Source organism: Lepisosteus oculatus, chromosome 6 (assembly GCF_040954835.1).
Source record: "Lepisosteus oculatus isolate fLepOcu1 chromosome 6, fLepOcu1.hap2, whole genome shotgun sequence".
In the NCBI taxonomy this organism is placed as follows: Eukaryota; Metazoa; Chordata; class Actinopteri; order Semionotiformes; family Lepisosteidae; genus Lepisosteus; species Lepisosteus oculatus.
In genome coordinates, this window is record NC_090701.1 from 51,458,522 (window position 1) to 51,481,806 (window position 23,285).

The window sequence follows — 23,285 nt, forward strand, 5'->3', positions numbered from 1 at the left end:
TAGTGCACCAGTACACTCCCCACACACCAGGTCTCAGTGGGGAGAACTGAGTGATGAAGGCAGTTCATAGATGGCCCCCTACTGGCCACACAAGCTCCTCTTTCAGCAGCAGCCTTAGTTTTTCCCAGAGGGTCTCCCATCCAGGTACTGACCAGGCTCACACCTGCAGAGCTTCAGTGGGCTGCCTGTCCAAACTCTCCACAATACAGCACCTATGCAGAACTTTCACAGAGTTCACAGTTTTGTAAAATGTTTGCCATACAGTGAATTAACTAATTTTGTTGCCGAGATTTAATGACTGGTCTGAGGAATTGCAGTTCGCCTTTAAGAACAGTTAAAAGAAACGAGCACCTCTGTCTCTCAAGGTTCTTCTTGCGAAACGCAAACTGGATGGGAAGTATTACGCTGTGAAGGTCTTGCAGAAGAGGGTCATCGTGAACAGAAGAGAGGTAACGCAATAATTGCCATCGAGGAAACTGTGGAATCGGTTGGTTTGATTCCTGTGCCGGTGTGTCCTTCATTTGCATGCTGTTGTTCTTTTTCTCCCCAGCAAAAACACATAATGGCGGAACGCAATGTACTTTTGAAGAATGTCAAGCACCCATTCTTGGTTGGCTTGCATTACTCATTCCAGACAGCTGACAAGCTTTACTTTGTCCTGGATTTCGTCAATGGGGGAGAAGTGAGTAGCTTTTTGCCCTTCCGAACCCGGTGACGAGTCAGTCTGTTTGTGGAAGGGAGCAAAATGTCTTGTGTGGCATTAACACAAAGTGTGGCAGCACTGTTAACGTTTGACATGATGAATGTCATTCCGAATAGCGGCTGTACAGAAAACCATCTGCAGTGTGATGCTGTTTGTGCATATCTTCTGCGTGCTTAGAAGTGGGTATTGGGCACTGTTCTGGAGTGCCGCGACGAATAAGAAACACAAAGTGGGCTGTTGATGAAGAGCCACAGTAAATATCCGTCTTCTGTGGTTAGGGTTTCGCTGGAACAGTTAACCACAGTTCGCTGAAAATTCTCCAGAAGTCTCTCTCAGTGTTCAGTGCCCGTCATGTAAATTAGCTTCTCCGCTGTCAGGCTTAATTTTGGAAGCCTTCATGGGCCTTTACAATAAGCTTTTTCCATTTCCAAAAACATAGCAGTGTTTCACATTAACACCAGGGGATAGGAAAATGAAAACTGGAATGTGAAGGAAAAGGGCTTAGACTGGAGTCTTTCGGTGCTACAGACGGTGGTGAACGTGTGAGATACTCTCTCAAGATTTAGATTGTTGAACACCCCACCACCTTGTGCTGTGTCAGCACATTTAACAGTCAAAAAACAGTTATTAGTATACTTATAAATGCCAAATCCACTTCCTGGTGGTTACAGTTTTAATCCCAAGTTTGATTCATACATATATGACACAATTTTTGGGAAATCTTTATGGGCTCAGTGTGCCAAGGCCCAGCCTGTCAAAACATCATAAATGGCCTGACGTCGCTGAGGTCTGCAACTTTTTTAAACCAGAAGTGGCTTAAGCATTCCATCTTTACATTCGTGGGTTAGTCAGTGGCAGGTGTTTTTTTTTTATCCCTAATTTGTGGGAAGTGTGTTCTGATCTCATTTGGAATGCATGGCTTTGCTTGTGAGATCTGTAAAATCTTGAAGTCATTCAGTGACTTTTCCCCTGCCTTATTTTTTTTTTGTCGCTCGGCCTGACAGGGTGTAGGGTGTCAGACTTACCCTGGGATGGTCATGCAGATGTGCCACGCGCCAGCAGGGGCAGGTCGGGGGGCTGTAGCGAGGTCGGCATTTCTGCCTCTCAGCGCTCGGGCCCTGGGTTCAATACTGCACCTGGGGTGCTGTCTGCATGGAGCCTGTGCCTGCATGGGCTTCCTGTTGGTGCTCCGGTTTCCTCCCTCAGCCCAAACACGTACTGGTAGTTTAATTGGCTCAGTGGGAAACCTGGCCCTGGGGCGAGTGTAGGTGTGCGTCTGTGTGTACCGTGCGGTGGATTGGCATCCTGCCTTCCGCCCGTTGCTTCCTGGGAGAGGCTCCGGCTGCCACTCCCTTTGTCCCTGAATCTGACAAGTGGTTAGAAATTGGCGGTGGTGAGAAAATGGATGGATGCTTGCTGTAGTAAATTTCCCCATGTTTCTTCGATAAAAGTGTCGGAGGAAAGGGCCTGATTTTCCCGTGAGACCTGGCGACACATTAACTCGTCAGGGGCAGGTTTCCAAAACCGGAAGATGCAAGTTTAATTTCCGGCTTCCTAACCATCGCTGTCTTTGCCTATTCGTTTACTTTGTTTTTCGGAATACTGTACACGGCGTTTCGGTCTTCCGTTGGCCCACAATTTGCCATCATCGTGAGGCTAAACGTGTGCTGTGTTTCTGTGGCTCGCCTTGACTATTTGTCTTAAATTTCATCTCAGCTCTTCTTCCACCTACAAAGAGAGCGGACTTTTCCGGAACCCAGAGCCAGATTTTACATCGCAGAGATGGCAAGTGCTCTCGGCTACCTGCATTCATTAAATATTGTTTACAGGTAACTACTTTTTTTGTATTCAAAGAATCCTCTTCTTAAAAAAAACAGGTTACATCCATTACTGAGGGAGCACAATGAGTGGATTAATGAGTCACCGGAAGGTGTTTTGTTTTCTGGTTCATCTTAAGGCCTCTTTAGCTTTTCAGTTTCCAGTTGGCAAGTGTTCCATAGACTCTGACCGTGTAACCAGAGTTTGAAAGTGTCCACTGAAGAGCAGTGAGCTCCATGATTGACTTTCTTGGAAGCTGTAGATGTTGCCTGTACTCTACACAGGACTGCTGATTTCGCAAAAGAATTTAACGGGGGGGGTGGTATTCCTGAGACTAACACACTTCTGGAAAATGGATTTGTTGAGATTAAATGTTTTTTTTAATCGTATTTCCTTTGGCTTAACATTGATGACTTTTAATAGCCTCGCTTGCGGGTATGTTTTGGTGGTAAAAGTAGCATATTGTTTTAACACGACAAAATCTTCAGAAATCCAAAGCAAATTTTTACTGTCTCTTTATTTAGGGAAATATATTGAGAAATTGAAACTTCTAAAGCAGCAGACCCTGACTGTGGTCTTTGCAGGGCACAGTCCAGTAGGTGCTCTAGGTCAGTGGTAGACCTGGCACAGTTTAGGCTGGTTTTCAGTCCAGCTGTTCTGTCCTTGTGCAGAGGTGCAGTTGGCCGCGTTTCAGGCAACATCCCCGAAGGAGGGCAGTTCCTGAAACTCGGAAATGTGTACAGGGTTGAAACCAGTTAAAATCCTACTTTGACCTTTTAAGAGCTGAAAGCAAGTTTGCAAATGTGCCCCAGAGTGAAAACAGAAAACAACGAGTCTGTGCTTCAATTAAGAACGCGGCTGGATCATAAACCATGCAGAGACGGTGTTCCTTCAGGATCAGGGTTAAAAACCATCATTCAGGGTTAATGGAAATCATCATTTAGCAGCGCAACCTGTAGACGAATAGCAGTAGAGACATAAGTGGATCCAAATGGACTCTGATTGTCTTTATTGAAGTCGGGACTTTATAACTATTTTCACATCATTGTTTGTCGAGACTGAAGCCAAGCAAGTGATGATTAAAATGTTCAAGGCAGCGGATTTGTTTGAAGCTCTGTTTCTGGTGATTTGTTTCTTGGCCAGCTCTTTTTAATGAGATTTAGCAAATTCTTCACAAAACTTAATGACTTAAGAATGTGTAGAATTAGGAGAGAGGATGCCATTAAACCTTCATTACTGAAGATTTTCTCATTTTCTAGGGATTTGAAACCCGAAAATATTTTGCTGGATTCCCAAGTGAGTGTAACATCGTTTTGCATTTTTTGTAAACCGTTATTACATTCATATGTTTCATTTTGAACAGATTGTTTAATGGAAGGGATTGTGTTTCAAAATGTCAGAACATCATTACATTCAGTATATGTGACATAATAAATGTAATGTGTTGTATTTACCCTTTATTTTTCATGTCTTAAAATCACAGTATTTCACGAACTCAATTTAGATCGGTTTGATTTTGTTATTCACATAATTATTCCATTGATATTTTAGGAACTGTTTATTTTCGTCTCGTAGACTTAGTCGTTTGGATAAATGAGCCAGATCTCACAGAGGAGAGGAAAACTACCACTACTCCCATGTCGTGTTGTTTTTAGAGCAGGTAATGGCAGCTGATGCAAGTAAAAGTATTTCAGTTGTGGCCTGCAAAGCAATGTAAGAAAAAAAAAGAATTGTGCAAATGCAGGGAGTCTGCCATCAGTTTTTCATTGTGTCCAGTGGAAGGAAGTGCCTGTCGTTGCTGTGACCTCAGGCTCTGTTTGCTTCAGGCACGCTCCCTGATGAAACCTCTTGGGAATGTGTGGAGAGTCTCAGTGGGAGGAGGTTCACATTAGACAATGTTACGGGACAACAGAAGAATTTGTGCGGACAATAGCTGGATTGTGCAGGAGCAGAGCGATTATAAAAGGTCCTTTCATTTTTTTTTTTTAAAGGGACACATAGTTCTAACTGATTTTGGATTGTGCAAGGAGGGCATTTCCCAAGCAGACACTACGAGTACGTTTTGTGGGACGCCAGAAGTAAGTTTTTTTTTTTCCCTCTGTGGTTGTTTTTAACTGCTGTTTCTTTATGAATACCTACAATCTACAGGATTTCTGGATTTGTTTTCTCTTTTAAAACCGTTCCAGATCTGTTTTATATATTTGTGGTGCATTTATCTTTGTCCACAATGTCCCTTTGTTCAGTAGTTTTATATTGTGCATATTTTTCATGTCTCTATTACACTATAATTGGTATTGTAGTAAATACCTTATGGGCCTAACTTTGAAAATAATAAACATTTATCATTTGAGCTCATCATTTCTTTTTCCACTTTTTAAAATAATTTAAACCACTGAGGTTTCTTACACTAAAAGCTGATTGTTTTCAAATGTAGTTGTTTGAGCTCCATAACTTGATTAACCTTTTATGTCATAACATGTAAATGTAAATGTACCTGCTTTACAGCATTTTTGCAATTGCTACATTTTTAGTTTGTCTCCATCTCTGAATATACCCAGTTAAGTAATGTTCCCTTGTGTGTGATTTTTAATTTAGCTTTTGTGCTAAATTGAAACTAATACACAAACTTGACTTCCTGCTTAATTATTTGCAGTGCTATATGGGACCCCCTGGTGCCTGCTATTCAGTAAGATCTGTGTTGTTACATTTGAATTACAGTATCTAGCACCGGAGGTCCTGAAGAAGCAGCCCTATGACAACACAGTGGATTGGTGGTGTCTTGGCTCTGTGCTGTATGAAATGCTGTATGGCTTGGTAAGACAGTAATTTTGTTGGCTGGTGGCTTTGGCAGTCCTCAGTCAGTTAGACGATGAAACAAGGGACATGGCTTTACACAAAGAGCTTTGGGAGTGTGGAACAAGCTATTCAGTCACATTCTCAAAACCCAAAATTCTTTCCAGATATTGTTAGATGAGATCGCCTAATTGAGGTTTGTACGGTAACTTAAAACATAAGACAGTTGTTTTTTTTTTCAGGTTCTTGAATAACTATTGATTTGTGAATGTCATGATGAACCAAAGTAAACATTCACCCTGCATCTTCAGACGTTCACAAGCTGCCACGCTGCAGAATGAAATGTGCATTATTCATTTCTGTTAAACTGTGAAGTGGCAGCACAGATTTCTGAAGTTTTAGGAGGCCTTCTTCCTTATTCTGTTCAGACAAATCAGTGTGGAGGTTTACCCGTGTAGTGCTAATGGTACAACTCCAAACAGCACCTGAGTCATGCCTTCCAGGTGTGGAACTGTGGAGTTATACAAAAAGAAAACTCAATTTTTCAAATAGATTTAGACTCCTTGCATTGCGAGAATTGCCCATTTGTTTTCCAAATGTATTTGTCATTTAAAATAGCTTTCGCCTACAATGTTGTTGTTGTTGTTTTTTCTGTAGCCTCCATTCTATAGCAGAGACACTCAAGAGATGTATGACAACATCCTCCACAAGACGCTGACAATGCGGCCTGGAGCTTCCAGCGCTGCCTGGTCTATACTGCAAGGATTGCTAGAGAAAGACCGGACGAGGAGGCTGGGGTCTAGAGACGACTTTGTAAGTAAGGGCGTTAACCCCGGCTTCCTCGCTATGCTCCCTTTGAGGTTTGCACGCTGACTTCCCTGTAACTTCCTCCTTAAAGGGGAACTGCACCACTTTTTTTACATTTTGGGTTTATAAAGAACGGGCATCAAGTTATTTTTCGGACCACAATGAAAGTACTGAGTACACGGTAAAGTGCAAAACCTCCAGCACACATCACAAAAGAGACCAAATTTCCAGGTATGCGCAGTGCCTTATTGCTGTTATTGTCTGCGATTCAGAACGAGTGATGTGAACCGGCCCAATTACATTGTAAACAAGCAGGCTTGTGATCCTCTTTTAATCCAATGGAAATATTGCTCTTTGTCATAAAAACATCATTATGCTTAAGACCTAAGTAAACATGTATATTAAATATGTTAAAAAGAATAATTGAAGTCGTGAAGATTTTTCTGTCACAAACTAATATCACCCTCACACTGCGTTACTTTTTATGGGCAGAAAATGCTAGGAATTGCACCTACTCTGAGCACACGTTTTTGGTTCTGTATCTAAAATGAAATGTATTTCAATTAAGAACTGTCAGGGTTCATAATCATTTGAACTCCAAAGCAGAGAAAATTTAAATGCACATCCTATCCCAAATAACAATATTTGAAAAACAATCTATTTCTGTTGCGATGAAGTACATATTTTAGACCAAGCAATCTTTGCTACTGTGTTGTATATAATTATGAAACAGTTATGAAACCATTATTAGTTATGAAACAACATATATAAGGTGACATACTGTATTTTGGTGACTTTGAGACGGTTTTGCTGACAAATATTACTTGTTAACTCTGCATGCAGATCACATTGGAACATTTCTATGTGAAATATCTGCTGCACAACTTATACTTATTTAACTGTACATTGCATTACATTAGTCATTACTGTGACTAGTGAGCAGGAAGGGCCAGTTTTACGTCGCAATACTTTCACAAAGTTCACGATTTTGTGCTTAATTCGTAATTGGCATCAATGAATTTATTTTGTTACCAAGATTTAATAACCTGTGTGAGGAATTTTTACTGCAGTGTTCCCTTAATGAGCAATTCCTAAAATGAGTTAAGGGAAATATCTGAATTTCAAGCAAATTACTTTTAAAGGTTTGTTTTTCATAGTTTATACATTTTTCTTTAAATAAAAAAGTTGAAGGGGCAGATATTTGCTATTTTAGCTCCTCCTAGTGTTGAAGCAAACAACTAACTAGACGTTTGTCACCTGCGAGACACTTGGCTGAGAGAGGTGTTCCAATGGATTCTGCTTGTAGGCTGTTTTTAAATAAAAATTAGGCGTGTAATAGAGTCAGCGAGTTACAATAGCAAGTAATTACTGGGATAATTGGATAACAAAATCTGGAAACCTGTAAGTTTCGGTTAAAGGACATCACTGTTCTTCTCCTCTTGAAGCGTACTGTATTTTAACGCTCGAAGGTGTGCCCTGAGCCATTATATGATCGTTTTAATTGGCTATTCTGTATAGGCTTCTGATATTATACGTTAAACATAGTTTATCGATTCTATTTCTGTCTTGCAGAGCGAAATTAAAGGACACTACTTTTTTCATCTGATCAACTGGGATGACCTCGAGCAGAAGAAGATTCCTCCTCCCTTCAGTCCGCATGTGGTACGTCAGCTTCGATTTCAGCTGTTGCGTTCATTCCACCTTTTTAACACACCCGAATTTCTTCTTGACAAACGCCCCCCCCCCCACGATGTAACAGTGAATTTGCAAGTAGTTTCATATATGATAATAGCCTTTTCTCTTCCAGAATGCAGGCTTTTCAGCAGCACTGAGGTCAAACAAGCCTTGGCGCTATGAGTAAAATAATCATGTCTTAGAAAAGGATTTATCGAAATTAGTTCAGATAATTATTCAGAGTTAAGGGGAGATGAACCTTCTGTGTTATTTACCTACAGAGGGACAACAGGACCGGGGAATGAATCTGAAGTGTTCTAGGTTGGTTGATTTGTCTCACTTTTATGGACAGGTAGTAAAGAACAGCAATGTTATTATGAAGAAATATGCTGTATTTTGCAAAATAAATATGAACAGTCATGTCTGATTCATTTTTCATCTGTAGAATTCTCCAGATGATATTGGGAACTTCGATCCGGAATTTACAGAAGAAATGGTTCCAAACTCCATTTGCTATACTTCCGACCATTCCATTGTTAACGCCAGCGTTCTGGACGCAGACGACGCCTTTCTGGGATTTTCCTACGCCCCGCCTTCCGAGGATTCCTTCCTGTAGAAGAAATCATCGGGGTTCTGGGACTGGTTCTGCAGGCAGGCACTGCTTTCTGCAAAACGTCAACCTCCTGCTCGCATTAACTGGAGCTGATACAGCCTTAACTTATGTAAATAGATTTTCCTAATAGCCAGGAATTCCTCTCCTGTGTACTGGATCAACACTTTAGATCAGGAAGCCAAAAGCATTCATCAGAAAATCACTTCTGGATAAAGTTTGTACAGCTGGCTGTAGTGATGCGAGTCCATCATTTTAAGATGAATCTATTTATGTTAAAGATGATGAAAATATTAGTGATGATTAGTAAAGTGGACATTGTAAAAGTGTATTGTGGGCAGAGATTTCTCAGGGAGCTGCCAACTTATACTCTCTCTTTGTTACAGCCTCTCTCTTCATGAATAGCGTCAAAATGTAAACCAAACACTGTAAGAAAAAAGTACAAGACGAGAACAGAGAAATCTCTGTTTACACAGTTTATATTAAACAATCGACTTGTAAATCCCAGGCATATATTTATGATTGTATTCTATTTTTCTTCTTGGACCAAAGTGATCACCTTTTCCTAACCAAAATTGCACACGTCCTTGACCATCTCTGCTTTAAATAGAAAGCCTTTGCTTTTTTTCTTGCGAGATTTCTACTTAAAATAAGACTTAACACTCTTCAGAAAGCAACAAAATACAGGTACATCAAAATATAATTTATGGGAAATATCTCAATTTCAAGCAAATTACCTTTAAAAGTTTTATTTTCATAGCTTGTACATTTTCGTTTAAATAACAACTAAAGTTGAAGGGGCATGTTTTATTACTTGCCTGGAAAGTGAATTTGTATCTAATGGATTTTGCAGCAGCATTTTTGCAACTACCTTTACTTTACAGTATTTATAGATTTCTGATTAATCCTTTGTTGCTTTTTGGAAAGGTTTTGAATCTATTTTTCCACTATATAATTTATATCCACTCCATAGCTATTGATTCAAAGACATTAAATGTCTGTATTAGAATTCATTCCAGCAGATCCTGTATGTAGTGGTGGAAGTAGAATTTTACTCAAATTAGTGTCAGACAATTTTTTGTTACGAAATGTAAAACATTAGCCCTCTTTGAGTTGTACTGTAAGATTAAAATGATTATCCTGCGACAAGAGAGACTTGTTTTTATTTGTAATGTAAACCTTTAATGTTCAATTTCCACTTCACTGGGGAATTTTAATCAGCATTGTGAAACAATTACAGTAGCTACCCTTGTAAAAGCCTTGAAAAAGAAAATGATGGTTATCCACCAGCATAGCAGCAGAAGCAGACAAGACATCTTGTTTTGGGAGAAAAAAATATATATTTTAAAACTTTTGTGTTTACCTGGGAAACTCATCACTCTGGTGTTTGGCACTATACCTTGTGTGTCCTTGGGTGTAAATTTCCTGACTTTTTACAAAATATTCCAGGACTTATCTGATCAGGTACATTTGACACATTTGAAGGCAAAGCACACAAAACACACACTCCTCCAAGTACATCAGAATTAGCAACTGGTGTGTATTTGATTACCAGTGGGATTCTCCAACTACATTATCAAACTAGAGCCCTTAACTCAGGAAATCCTGTGAACAACCCAGGCATTTTCTGTCAGACGTTTGTATTTTAATGTTTAACAATGTGAACAACCGCAAACTATAAAAAACTTATTGCCATTTTATTGTGAACTAGATTGCTTTGTAGTTCCCAAGAATAGATTTAAGGGTGGTGTTGAAAGCGAAGTATGAAAAAAAAGCTCTGTAGAAGAGAACTCAGATTGTAGTATTATTAAGGAGAAATGCCCTACTATTATAGAAAGTTATCGTTTAAATGAAGTTGTTCCCATCTGTTGTCCTTGATCATTAATTAACTGTAAGGGCGAATTTAATTTGGCCTCAACTGACGCATTGCCAGATCATTCTCAGGTTACAAATTCGCTCGACAATCTCGCTGTTGTGTTTAAAAGCAAAAACTTGTTAAAAGTAATTAGTTTTACTGAAGGACATAAATACGACGAACTTTACTTTTTACGAGCTCATTTAATCATTTGAAAGAAAGGGGATGTTTGCTTTCTTTTTCTGGTACCCATTTTTTCCAAGGAATATTGTAGTGTTGTCTTTACTCCAGTGTAATGCCTGTTCGCCGTAATGAACGACAACTACGCTATAGGAAACAACAACCTGAAATAAACTGAAATGTGATGTTTTATTAACGACCAGCACCGGCGTCTTCGCCATGACACTTCCTCGCACGAGCCGCCGGAAAAGCAAACTCGAGCGCGGTTCGCCTCTAGGCTCGAGCGCCAAAGATGGAGGCGCAGGAGACGCTGGAGTTGAAGGAGGCGGCCCTGTCCTACATGGACAGGACCGGCGGTCTGCAGCGGCTCATTGAGGACTGCAGACAGTACACTGGTACGGGCTGGGGACGCGTAATCTTCATGGAATGACAGGGGGAGGGTGTGGTGCGAAGGTAGCCGATGGTGAACTTCATGTTTACAAAACTGACAAGGGTCAGGTCAAGAGTTCAGTTTTAACTTCCTGTTCACGTATAGTGACTTCAGCTAGTACGTGATGGTGTTGTACAGTATGTGCGTCCCTGTTTAATACGCCTTGGCTTTAGCCAAGTTTGATCCAGGAAGTCAGACGGGATAGCCCGTGTCACTTTGTCAGCGTCATGTAATGTCATGCTAGCTGTGTTTTACATAAGGCATGAGCGATTAGAATAGATTAATACCCTTATTGAGAGACCACACAGAGACTTTATATTGAAATGGGGAGACGTTCAAGTAGCACAACCAGATTAATTAAAAAAAGTTTTATAAGTGTGAAGCTAGATCGGTAACTCGGTCGCGCAGAAAACAAATGTTTATATTGCGCCTTTTAAAGTGTCGCCTTCAAGCGCTTTACAGGAAAAAAATGATATACAATAAGAGGAGACAGCAGAATTACACAGTTAACAATGAGGGTTTGGGATTCAAGAGGAAAGTAAAGGGGGCAGAAAGAGATCCAGTTAAATAAAGTCCCTTCTAAAGAAGGAGGTTTTTATTCTTGATTTGAAAGAGCTCCGGGAAGATGACTCTCTGATATCCTTAGGGATAAAATTCCAGAGCTCTGGGGCATTAACAGGAGAAGGCCCTGTCACCCACAGTGGAGACAGGCTTGGGGGACAGACAGCAGACCAGAATTAAACGAACCAAGGTTGCGAGGTGGGAAGTGGGACAATAGTAACAGACAGGTACAGTACTGAAGTGCCAAGCGAGAAAACAGTTCAGCTACTGATAACAGGAACATGATGGCGGAGAGGCAGGCAGTGCTGTACCACAGGGTTCAATTTGTACACTTCAGTGTCAAATCTGCATGTGCTGTAGAGGGTATGGGGATTGCAAACATGCGGTGGATTGCAAAGTGTAGAAATCCAAAGGAATGTCGAAATATAAGCATTTCACGGGTAATACTTCACTTACAAAAGTGCCTCCTCTTTTTTTTTTATTTAACTACACAAGGTTTCCATCTGTGTCTTCTGGTTGGTGTTTCACTGTTGGTTCTGAAGACCCCACCCCCCCGTGCTGAATTTGAATTGCCTCTGTCTCAAAAATAATTACCTCGCTTTACTCCTGAGCACAGATATTACTGGTTCATTCGATGTTTGTATTCAGAGCCCTGGAAGGAACTGGTGAAAGCCCCAAAACTGGGGGAACACAAATGCAAAATAAGTGGAGGAAAAATTCAAATTGAAAGTGGGAAGGTATTTAACCCCTTTGTAGTGGCAATCCTATACCAGTTCTTCTGCAAAACCTTCATTTGTAAATGTAAGTGTTTTAACTTTTCTTCAGAGTAATTGAACCTGTCTCTGTAACGAAGTTTCCTCAGTTGGATTTGGAACGTCACAACATAACTCAAATAGTGATAAGACAAACGAATCATGAAGACCAAGAAACTTTCTAAATTAGTCAAGCATAAGGTGGAAAGGACATACAGATCAGGAAAAGGTTACAAGAAAATTTCAAAGTCACTGATCACCATTAAAAGGTGCACTTTACATTACACTATCCACATGCTACCCAAACATGGCTATCCTACCATATTCAGTAAGTAGATAGACTTGGTTAATGTGAAGCCAACAAGGACTTAGAAAAGTCTGTAGAGCTCTGCATCTGAGTAGGACTCGGTGTTCCTACATTGACAATATCATATTTCTTGCACTAGGCTGGCCTGTATGGGCAAGTGACAAGAACAAAACCCTTATTGAAAAAGCTCATGACTAAGCATGTAAATAATACTGCAAAAAGAAGGTTGTGATGTAACTGCTGCTGTCAAGTGCTTTGAGAAGCCACTTTTAGAGGTGCTATGTAAGATAAAGGTCTTTTATTATTACTGTTGTTGTTGTTTTATAAAATAAGAACTTATATTTATATCATTCTAATAAAATTAAATACTAAGCATTTCATCTGGCACAACCCCAGCATAGCACATAACCCAGACAACACCATCCCAGCTGTCAGGCTTGATGGTTGCAGGGGTGCCTCTCATCTGCAGAGACTGGGAAGATTGAGGGAGAAATAGGTGGTGCAAAATACAGGAAAATGTCAGGAGGACAATGACTGAAGCGTAAGACCAAAGCCACATTGGAGTGGCTTGACAAGAAAAGAGTGCATGTTCTTAAGAAGTTCAAAAGGGACTTTCACTCCATTCTTGTTTCCAGTATATCATTGATGACAAAACTTGAAAACTGTAGTCCATCAGCATCCCTCAATTAACTCATCAGAAGTGAAGTCATTTTACCAGGACAAATGAGCAAGATTGATATAATCTCACTGTGCAGAACTGGTAGAGATCTTTCCAATAGTAGTGACAGGAGTAATTGCTGCCAGAGGTTCTTCCATGAAGTAGTGACTTATGGGGCTGAATGCATATGCAGATAAGCATTCAGAATTTGTAACATTCAGCCTCCTTCACGTAAAACAGCGAGTATGTTGATCATAATTTTTATGACCAACAGTTTTTTTTACTATTCTTAAAATCAAATGGTTTGGATTAAAGAATTAAAATATTGTGTATATATTTGTAACTCGTTCAAATTAGAGTTTACTGGTAAAATTGCAAGTCAGTGTTGGTGACATCTTCTATTTTTGTGTTGTCTGCCCAGCTGGAATGTAAGATAATGGGATTAGTGAGTCAGACCTTTAAACTGAAAAATATCTTTGGTTTGTCACTTCATTGATTCCCTGCAGTTCCCCAGACACTTACCTTTGTCAGTGCTTTGTTTTTTCTAATGGTTGGTCTGTTAAAATAGCGTAAAACGTTGGCTGCAAAAGCAAGGTTAATATGAGCTGCTTTGTTTGTTCGTTTCTGTTCTTAGATGGTTTAAAGACACACTGGAACTGGTATTAGGAGTCTGAGTAAATAGTACTATTATATTTTCAACATTATATATTCAACAATCATCACAAAAGTTACACTTATTAAATTATTTGAAAGGGCAAATGCTCTGAATTATTATTATTATTATTAGAGTTGAATTATCTGCCTTTTCATGTTTTTTGACCAGATTCGCAGCAAAGCGAGTCGGTGTACCGGTTCTGTGTCCGTGTGAATCCTACAGACGTGACTGAGATAGATGCTAGGCTTGGGAACTGCATATTGCACGACCCACTAAAAGCTGCTGGCCTTTTTCAGTCTGTAAGTACAGATAATTCCAGGTAAACCTTAAGTTAAAAGTTACAAAAGTGTTGCACATCATCACCTTCAACAAAGAATCCGCTTGCCTTGTAGGTGTGTTTTATATCTATCAAGACATTATCGCTCATTGAGAAAATATACTCAGAAAATCAGGTAGGACTTGCCCTCATAGTCATTTGAAATGGTGGTGCAGTATTGACTGAAAGCAAATACCATATCCATGTGTTCTGAAAAAACATCTAGACAATAAGTTGAATAAGTTATTAAAATAGGTTAATAACATATGCAGTGTATTATACCTGTACACCTAATGCTCTGCTGTTTTCTGACAAAGTGTTCTTTCCCGTCAGGTCAGTGTCGTGCTGAAGCTGACACACGTGCCCCCCTTTCCAGACTACCTCCTGGACCTGAGTCACGTCCCGCGGGGGGACAGTCCCATGAGGCCCCTCATGCTGGAGGGGCTGGCCATGGCGATGACACTTGTGACGAAGTACACACAGGGGGCCAGGTTCCTGTGTACTGAGGACTCCTGTCCAAACTCACAAGGTGACATGAAATTACCTGCAATATGTACTATATGTACTTTGGATCGGCATCGCCGAAACATCTAGATATATTCACCACTTTGCAGAAGTATTAAATAGTATGCACTGTCCACTCTTTTCACTCACTGTGTTATGTAGAAGCATGATTCTGTTGCAGTCTACAGAAATTTAGCCATTTTGTTTTAATAGTTGATCCTGATAAAGCTGTATTTTGTAGTATAAAAAATAACCTCAAACTACTACAACCTTTCAGCTTTATGGATGTGTAGAAAGGAGCAAATAACGATAATGCGAGGAGCACCAAACAATGAGTCACCAATTAGATTTGATTGTTAAATGTGACGGACTGGGTATTACAACAGTTTGGCTGCTTGTATCGGGTTTACTTTGAGTCCTTGCGATCAGACTTTTGAAGACTCTGATCAATAAGGATCAAAGATTGTTCAAAACAAGACTGGTTTGTTCTCACTCAAACTAAACTAAATTAACAGCAGTCTGAGTTGTAATAGTAGAAAACACTATTGGAGTTTTTGTGTAAATTGTGCATTGTAACTCCAGCTTTTGTCTCAGATGCGTAAGACTTTTGTAGAGACATGGCTTTAATAGCACTTCATGAGCTACACAAAAATCTGACTTTTTCTATTAAAGCAGGATGGGACAGACAGCCCTCTGGTCCCATTCAGCTGAGTCAGTAGTGATAAAGCTGTTTGCTATTGAGGTCATGCAAATATTGGTGAACTTCCTTCTTGTCTGCTGCTGTGGTATAAAGATAAACATTTTATTGTATTGCTATTAAAAGTTAGGATTGCAAAGGATATACATAGAAATAGCTTCCAGCTGGTTTTGTGTGTCCTTGTTGATATCCTTCTCAGTAAATCCATTTCAGTCTCGTGCATTCTGTAGCTCGTTCAGCTCGTAACTGCACTGGGCCAGTTTTTTTCTGCCCTCGATTCCCCCTTTAAAAGCTCGGTCTCCCACGTCTTGATTTCTACAGGCCTTGTTTTCGGAATTAGGAAATGCATGCATTATGCAAGGTAATTTACCTAGGAGGTGGCTTAGACAGGATCAGCTACCAAATTTGAAAATGTGAAGGTTGTCAGACTTGCAGGAATGCAGCGATATCTGCTTAGAGTGCTTCCACATGCCTCAATCAGAGAGCATACCATCAATACAAATTATATTATGTCCTTTCTACAATGCAGACATATAGAATACAATATAGATGGCATTGAGCATTTTCTTCTCTATAGGATTTCAGAAGATCCGGGTGCATGTCCCAGGAGCCACAGAGTGGGCCACAGTGAGGAACGATTTCACCTGCTCCTTGTGCGGCTCCCCACTGAAAGAGGATGTGAAGTCCAGAGTGCTGGGTGGTCAGGGACTTTTACTGAAGTTTAACTTTAGAGCAATATGTGCTTTCGTTCTTATAGAACTCTGTGGCGGAAACCTGGAGAGAACAAAGTTAGTATATTTGGTGTAGATAGTATAATTTAGGCATTCAGGCATTGGAAGCAGCCTTCCAAGCAGCCTATAGCAGTTGTGAGAATTTTTGTCTCGCCGCTGTGAAAACTGCATGTGTTCAAAGAGCCTTGTCACTAAAATGATATCTATCACAAAGTTACCACTAGCTGGAGTTAACTGGCCAAACGAAGGAAAACAAAGGTTTCCCCAAGCGTGTGCTAACCCGGTGTGAATGTGTGAAGTATCTCTGCAAGGTGAGAGATACAGTGGTTTCTCTTGCAATACGGAAAAATGGCAGATTGATTTAAATTAGGATGGTCGCCTAACCTTCATCAACATTCCTTACTGCTGACTGCTCCCATGCAAGCACTGCTTGGCCAATCAAGTCCAAACTTGGTAGAGTTGATATGATGATATAATATAACTCAATATAGAATTAGGATGTGGTTAAATACGATTCCTGTTTGCTGTTCATTTTTAAAAGACAAACAGCTGGTGGAGGTGATCCATGCTAAGGCCCTTCGTGTGCTGAGCGCTCACACACTGAGCTCCTCGAGGCATCAGTCTCTGACAGTCTTTCTGAGAGGTAGGATTGCACTGCTTTTACAGAACATAAAACCAATAATTCGATAATTCTTCTCAATGTGGCAGTAGGATTTACTCTACATAGTCATGCGTGTCAGTCTATTTTTATAAATCAGTCATTATGTTGTAGCTTCAAATAAGCGATCTTTTCCAACTTTAGGAAATTAAAGAGAAAAGAATGTCCTGCTTATTGAGATTATGTCATTTTGTTGTTACTGTTTTTTAAATACCAGCTTCTCCCTTGACAGAATAGTTATAAATCATTACACCCCTGTTTATGTGTAGTACCCCTTCCTCAAGGATAGTCTTTCTTCTTGTCCCAAGAATAGTATAATTCCCACGAGAACTCTCCGTACAAATTGTGTGTTTTTTGTTGATCTGCTGTTTTAGGTTAAGGAATTTAACGTGCATCTTTAAATTTAGCTTTAGTTACTAAATTGATATGTTTAATATATAGCTGATTTTTTCTTGAATAGCCGAAGCACAAGTGACATCTGTAGAAAACAAAGACATAATAAAAGATAAGACTGCTTGTGTTTAACACACAGATGAACTTTGCAACTCCATAAAAATAGGCAGACTGTACAGGATCATTGGAATCCCTGCACACGTACACCAGTGGCCGAATGTGACTTTCAGCGTGGAAGCTAACAGTGTACAGCCGTGGGTCCCAGAATGTAAGCCGCACCTCTGTCTGAAAGTAGCGGCGAAGAACATACATTTCATAAAGTGTCACAGTAGCAAGAGATTCACATAATACCCTTCTGTCGTTTGAACCCAGGCCCCTCGTTCATCAGTGATAATTTCCAGGCTCTGTTATCCGCCACTGCCTGTTCCCCATGGAGATTTCCTGCCATTGTGGCAAATGCTTTTGGATCTCAGATCGTTCCACCTGGGTTATACAACACCTTGAAGCTGTGCCTGCTGCTGAGCCTGGTACAGACTGCAGGGGAGGACAGAGAGACGCTCAGCTACCTCGATGTCCTGGCTTTGACCACTGACACCCTTGTAATAGACAGGTACTTCACAGCAAGTGTCCCTGTGCACTGTGCTGCCTTTTACCATTTAACCAGGAGAAGTTTCTGAGGACTTCATGGAGTTTGTAACAAAAGTTCGAGAGGGATGATAACCAAGTTCAATCAGTGTTGTTATTTGGGATATAATCATCTAAAAATAATGTATAACCTTGAGGAATAAAGCAATTTATTTCTAGAAATGTATATAGTTAAGACGTAATTCCGTATATTTATAATAAATTACATTCTTCAGATTTATAGGAGAGGATTGGCTTAGTAAAATAACTGCAAATTATAATTCAATTTTTGTTCTGTTAATTTGGCAGGCTGATGACCTACAGCCTTGCTCTTGCGTCTCGAGGGGTACGCCACAGGACATCTGGTGAGCTGTTCCCCTCGGTGTCCAGGGATGAGCATGGTACAGGGGCTGCCAGCATCCATGCTGGCGCCGCCCTGCTGGCCACCGGAGGAATCTGCTTCATCGGTGATCTCGCCTCCTGCAGGAAAGACAAGGCAGAATTGCTTCAGTCGGGTATCAGTTTATAATAAAAGGTTTACACCTTTAAGCAGGCTACAAGCACAAAAAAGCAGAGTCAAAACACACTCAGCCCATAAGTCAGTGAATCAAAGTCAGGAAAGCAGTGCCTCACATTGTTAAATCACTTCAAACATTCAAAGAGAAAGGAAGCAATTGAGGAAGTGTTGAGAATGACATCATCTTAGAGTGGACTGGCGCACTCTGGCTGCCATCGCATCATCCAGGTGGGGCTGCACACTGGTGGTGGTGGAGGGGAGTCCCCATTATCTGTAAAGCGCTTTGTGAGAAACTTTTTGCTTTTTTGCCAGAAAAGTTCTATATTATTATTATTATTATTGCTGAACAAACCTCAGTAATAATCTTTGATTTTCCATTTTGCAGCTTTGGAAACCAGGGCTGTCACAGTATTCATTCCTGGGAAGAAGTATGGAGAAGACGCTGACCAGCAGCTGTCTCTTCCACTCCAGTGTAATATCTGGGCCCTTGCTGATACTGGAGCTTCAACCAAAAAGTTTTTAAAGTATGAAAATGCAGCGCTGGGATCAATGGTATGTCAACAGCCTAGAACTGAAATATGAAAATATTTGCAAATCCAATTTAAGATTTTTGAAAATGGATCTCAGGACAATGAGGAGTAGAAATTTTGATATCTGGATAGTTTTCACAAATGTTGTTGCTGTTAAAAGGTAGATCTTTCTTTATATTGTGAGGATCCCAGTAACTATATGTATTTTAAAATAGCAGTCTCATTATTGCTGATCTCTTCTCAAAAGTTAGTTAAATAAATTATTCTCGGGCTGCCATAATCATTAATCTTCATTCATCAACCAGCTACGTGGGGCACAAAGTCATGATGTATTAAACTGGAGTGGAGGCGGTGCCATCAGGATGTGAATTCAGGCAGGATATGGAAGCAATTTACTTTCTCCGAAGGAAATTATTTACTGGATTTTTGCCATTTAAAGCAATGTTTGAGACAGGCCTAGCCTTTTGGTATGCCATAGCTATCGATGTTTTAAAATCACATCACTTTCATATCTTGCATAAAAGCGCAGTCTTTAATCAAGTGAGTCTTAAATTTAATTCAGAGTGAGACATGATCATCTTAGTAGCACTTCTGGGAAAGATGCGTTCTAGAAAACAAACAGCAGGTGACATTCAGGCCAACATGAAAAGCCGAAGCATTACAGGTGTTTACTGGCATGAAGTGAATACAACCATGGAAAACTAGCACAAGAAAACGCTTTGACGTGACCAGAAGAAGACTATGCTAACGTTTCTTTTCCCAGTATTCATCCCTTTGTATCCCATCCCCACCTGGCCCTTGCAGCAGCTTTCTCGGAAAGCTCTCGGATATCCCACAGAGTCGGAAGAGCTGAATTTTGAAAAGCGCCGATCAGGAGCTTGGTGTACCTCCTTCCAGCTTTGAACACTTGACTAGTTATATTATTTGAAACGAGCCCACGTTTCACTTTGAAATTCTAGTCCAGAGTGAAGTCAGATATATCTTAGCTAAAATAGTAGTCTGTGGTTCATTTTAAAATGAATGGTGTCCCATCCATTCATTTTCTAACCGTTCTCTCCAGAACAGGGTTGAAGGGGATACAATTACATGTTATATCTATCCTTATTTTAAAATCATTTTGGCTTAGTATGAAAAGTTTGGGATGTTAAAAGTGTGCCAGAGGTGAGAGAGATTGGGAAGCACTGGCTTACACCATCCTCATCACTAGGATGTTGTCTATCAACCAAACAGGCTGAGTACAGATGTTCTTTTTGCTCTTAGATTATTAGTCCACAAACCTTGAAAACACGAAGGTGTCAGGGGTGTCTTTGTCTTCAGAATTGCAGAGTTAGGAGGAATGTTGTTCCTCAGCATTCTCAGCAGCTATATCACCCTGTAGCTCACAACTTGCAGCCCACTGAAGCTCAGCAGGTGTGAGCCTGGTCAGTACATGGATGGGAGACCTCCTGGGAAAGCTAAGGCTGCTGCTGGAAGGGGTGTTAGTGGGGCCAGTAGGAGGCGCTCACCCTGAGCTTTATATGGGTCCTAATTCCCCAATATAGTGACGAGGTGTCGTCCTTCGGATGAGAAGTAAAACTGAGATCCTGACTCTCTGTGGTCATTTAGAAATCCAAGGGTGTTTCTCTAAAAGAGAAGGGGTGTTACCCCAGTGCCCTGGCCAAATTCCCCCTGGCCTTTACCAATCATGGCCTCCTAATAATCCCCATCTCTGAACTGGCTTCATCACTCTGTTTTCCTCCCCACTGAGAGCTGGTGTGTGGTGAGTGTACTGGCACATGATGGTTGCTGTCACATCATCCAGGTGGGGCTGCACACTGGTGGTGGCAGAGTGGAGTCCCCATTACCTGTAAAGCGCTTTGAGTGGAGTGTCCAGAAAAGCACTATATAGGCGTAAGGAATAATTGTTATTAAACACATTGTGCATGGTGAGTAAGATGTTAACTGACTGGCTGGCCCACAAAATTGCTCGTTTGTGTTTCTTCTTTGTTTAGGATACTGGCTTCCTTCCGTCGCAGATGAGTGACGCTTTTGGCCTTGTGATTCACTGTCGAGAGCTGCCCATCGAGCGCCCAGCCCTGCCACTAGCAGTGCACATCCTCAGACAGGCCGTCAAACCTGAGGAGCCTCTCTACCCAGCTTCAGAACAGTTCACTACAGATGACTACAAAGGGGTATCGCTCAGCTCAAAACTGCGCACCCACTCTCAAAATCCGCACTGTTATGGTGACTTTTTCGTTGCCTCTAAACAGATCCGAAAAATCTCTGGTGTAAAATTCACGTTCCAGGCTTTTACTAGTTGTTCTCGCCCTTGTTGCGTGCTTTGTCTAACGGAAGACGATGCTGTCCTCATGCCCCAGCTTATTGCTGCCGCGAGGGGAGTGCAGGCCGAGCTGAGTCCCGAGGCAGAGAGGCTGATCCACGGCTACTTCCTGGCCAGCCGCAGGGTCCGCACTGGCACAGCCCAGGGCCCCAAAGTGCCCGTCGCCTCAGTGAAGCTTCTGTAAGCTGCCCACCCCGTCACAGTTCAGGCTACAATCCATTACTTGATTCAGTTAAAATGCACTGGATTCCAGAAGTCGATCATTCCTTATGTAGTTTGCAGCAAGAAACATTTTATTTTCAGAATTAATGTTTTTGTCCACAAGGTGGAGTACTGTAGCTGCTCCTGAGTTGTTTGACAGAATTTTGATTATTTTTTTTTACTTTTTACCTTGGGGAAAAATGTATTCTCACTTCTTTCTTCCACTCGGCTAATTTCTGTGACCGTGGTCTTAATGTCAATATTGTGGAACTCAATTAACCAAACAATAACGGTTGTAATACCCTCATACTGAATGAGTGCGAATACTGCTTTACTTGGTCAAACCAGCAAGCAGTAAATCTGCTTGTTTGTTTACAAGGTTTTCCTTCGCGGAAGCACATGCTAAGCTGAGCCTGAGGAGCAGAGTCCTGGAGGAGGACGCCGTCATTGCAGTGCTGCTCTGCGAGAACTCCATCACTCTGAAGCACGGTGAGCTCAGCCATCTTCTCCTTCCAACTTCCAAGGGTGAATCGGTAGCCCTTTAAATAATTCACACATACATTACCAGAAAAACCTTGTACAAGTTATTTTTATCTGAGAAACGTCATTAATGATACACTTGATAATAATAATAATAATAAACTTTATTTTATATAGCGCCTTTAAAGGTGGCTTCTCAAAGCGCTTTACAGGATGACAATAACAATAAATAAGAAGACTACAACAATAAATAAGAAGATTTCACAAGATAGGACACAATTATAATTACAACAATAACAATAGAGGAGACCGTGGAAGGTGGTATTAAGAAGAGCAGAGGGGTGAAGAGTGGAACCAGTTAAGTAAAGGCTTTTCTGAAGAAGAAGGTTTTGAGTCTAGATTTGAAGGAGTTTAGAGAAGATGACTCTCTTGGGCAAAGAGTTCCAGAGCTTGGGGGCATAGCAGGAGAAGGCCCTGTCGCCCATACAATGTAGACGGGCTTGGGGGACAGTAAGGAGAGCAGAATTTGAAGAGCGGAGGTTCAGAGGTGGGGAGTAGGGCGATAAAAGTTCAGACAGGTATTGAGGTGCTAAGCCATGTAAAGCCTTATAGGTGAGCATGAGGATTTTAAAGTCAACTTGGAATTTGACCGGAAGCCAGTGCAAGGACTCCAGGATAGGAGTAATGTGAACACTTGCACTAGACCTGGTCAGGATTCTGGCTGCAGAATTTTGGACATACTTGAGATTTTGGTTAGCTCGGCGGGACTCTCCACTATTTGGTGAAGTAACTCGGTTGCTGAATTAGACCAACTTTACTATTTTCCACCCTTTAATAATGACATGTTTGATCTTCAGAATACAGGGTCCTGGCAGTGGGAACTCCACACCAGATGTAAACACATTTAATATAAACGTTACTTCTAAAATTATCATGACAATTATACAGTAAAGGAACATTTAGATTTAAAAAAACTGCTTTGCTTGCAGGTAAGCAGTTGTGTTGTGTGAATTTCAGGTGCCTCTGCGCTCGTTTTGCCCCCTGAGGCAGTATTCCCCTGTGGCCTTCATGACCAGGCCTCCCTGGAGAGACGAGACCTTGCTTTACGCCAGCTCCACCAGCAGATCCTCCAGTTCGTCTTGACATACGCACCCGGGGCCAGCTCTTACATTTCAGAGGAGTAGAACATCCCCCAGTTTCTCAAACACCCCTCCAAATGCTCAACTGGCTTTTACTGCCCATTGAAGAAAGATTGTTACACAATTTTAACAGAAAAATGTTTTATAGTAAGATGCACTAATAAAAGCATACATTTTAATTGTGACTAGAATAATTAGAAAGGAATTTTATTTTGAATTGTCAATTAACGCTATCGACCAATTTTCTGTGATATTCCCTGTACCTACACAAGGGGAATAAACTGTAGAAAAACTCACTTTGACTTACCCAACAATTCGCCCACTCATTCACAGAGCCCATTCTGCACTCAAAGGAATCAAACTATAGTATTT

General features: G+C 40.9%; 2 protein-coding genes across 5 annotated transcripts in view; both read left to right on the plus strand.

Annotated features, from left to right (window-relative positions):
- sgk3 (serum/glucocorticoid regulated kinase family member 3) overlaps positions 1–9,554 on the plus strand; it is a 30,725-nt gene extending 21,171 nt beyond the window's left edge. For 3 of the 4 annotated variants that reach the window (XM_069191537.1, XM_069191538.1, XM_069191539.1), the window contains exons 9-17: positions 366–449; positions 551–682; positions 2,420–2,532; positions 3,781–3,817; positions 4,513–4,599; positions 5,240–5,335; positions 5,972–6,127; positions 7,694–7,783; positions 8,241–9,554. In XM_069191537.1, the coding sequence (XP_069047638.1) occupies positions 366–449; positions 551–682; positions 2,420–2,532; positions 3,781–3,817; positions 4,513–4,599; positions 5,240–5,335; positions 5,972–6,127; positions 7,694–7,783; positions 8,241–8,411 (966 nt within the window). In that variant the 3' untranslated portion in view covers positions 8,412–9,554. Of the gene's footprint in view, positions 1–365; positions 450–550; positions 683–2,419; positions 2,533–3,780; positions 3,818–4,512; positions 4,600–5,239; positions 5,336–5,971; positions 6,128–7,693; positions 7,784–8,076; positions 8,117–8,240 lie in introns of all 4 variants that reach the window. The other variant, XM_069191540.1, reaches the window with a different exon arrangement.
- An 888-nt stretch (positions 9,555–10,442) lies between these two features.
- Positions 10,443–23,101, plus strand: mcmdc2 (minichromosome maintenance domain containing 2). Its single transcript, XM_006633999.3, has 14 exons — positions 10,443–10,835; positions 13,972–14,102; positions 14,196–14,255; positions 14,453–14,648; positions 15,898–16,020; positions 16,593–16,694; positions 17,242–17,370; positions 17,475–17,712; positions 18,036–18,241; positions 18,629–18,795; positions 20,765–20,944; positions 21,131–21,273; positions 21,674–21,783; positions 22,792–23,101. Exons 1-14 carry the CDS (start codon positions 10,733–10,735, stop codon positions 22,956–22,958), a joined length of 2,055 nt encoding a protein of 684 aa, XP_006634062.2. The 5' UTR covers positions 10,443–10,732; the 3' UTR covers positions 22,959–23,101.
- The last annotated feature ends 184 nt before the right edge of the window (positions 23,102–23,285 follow it).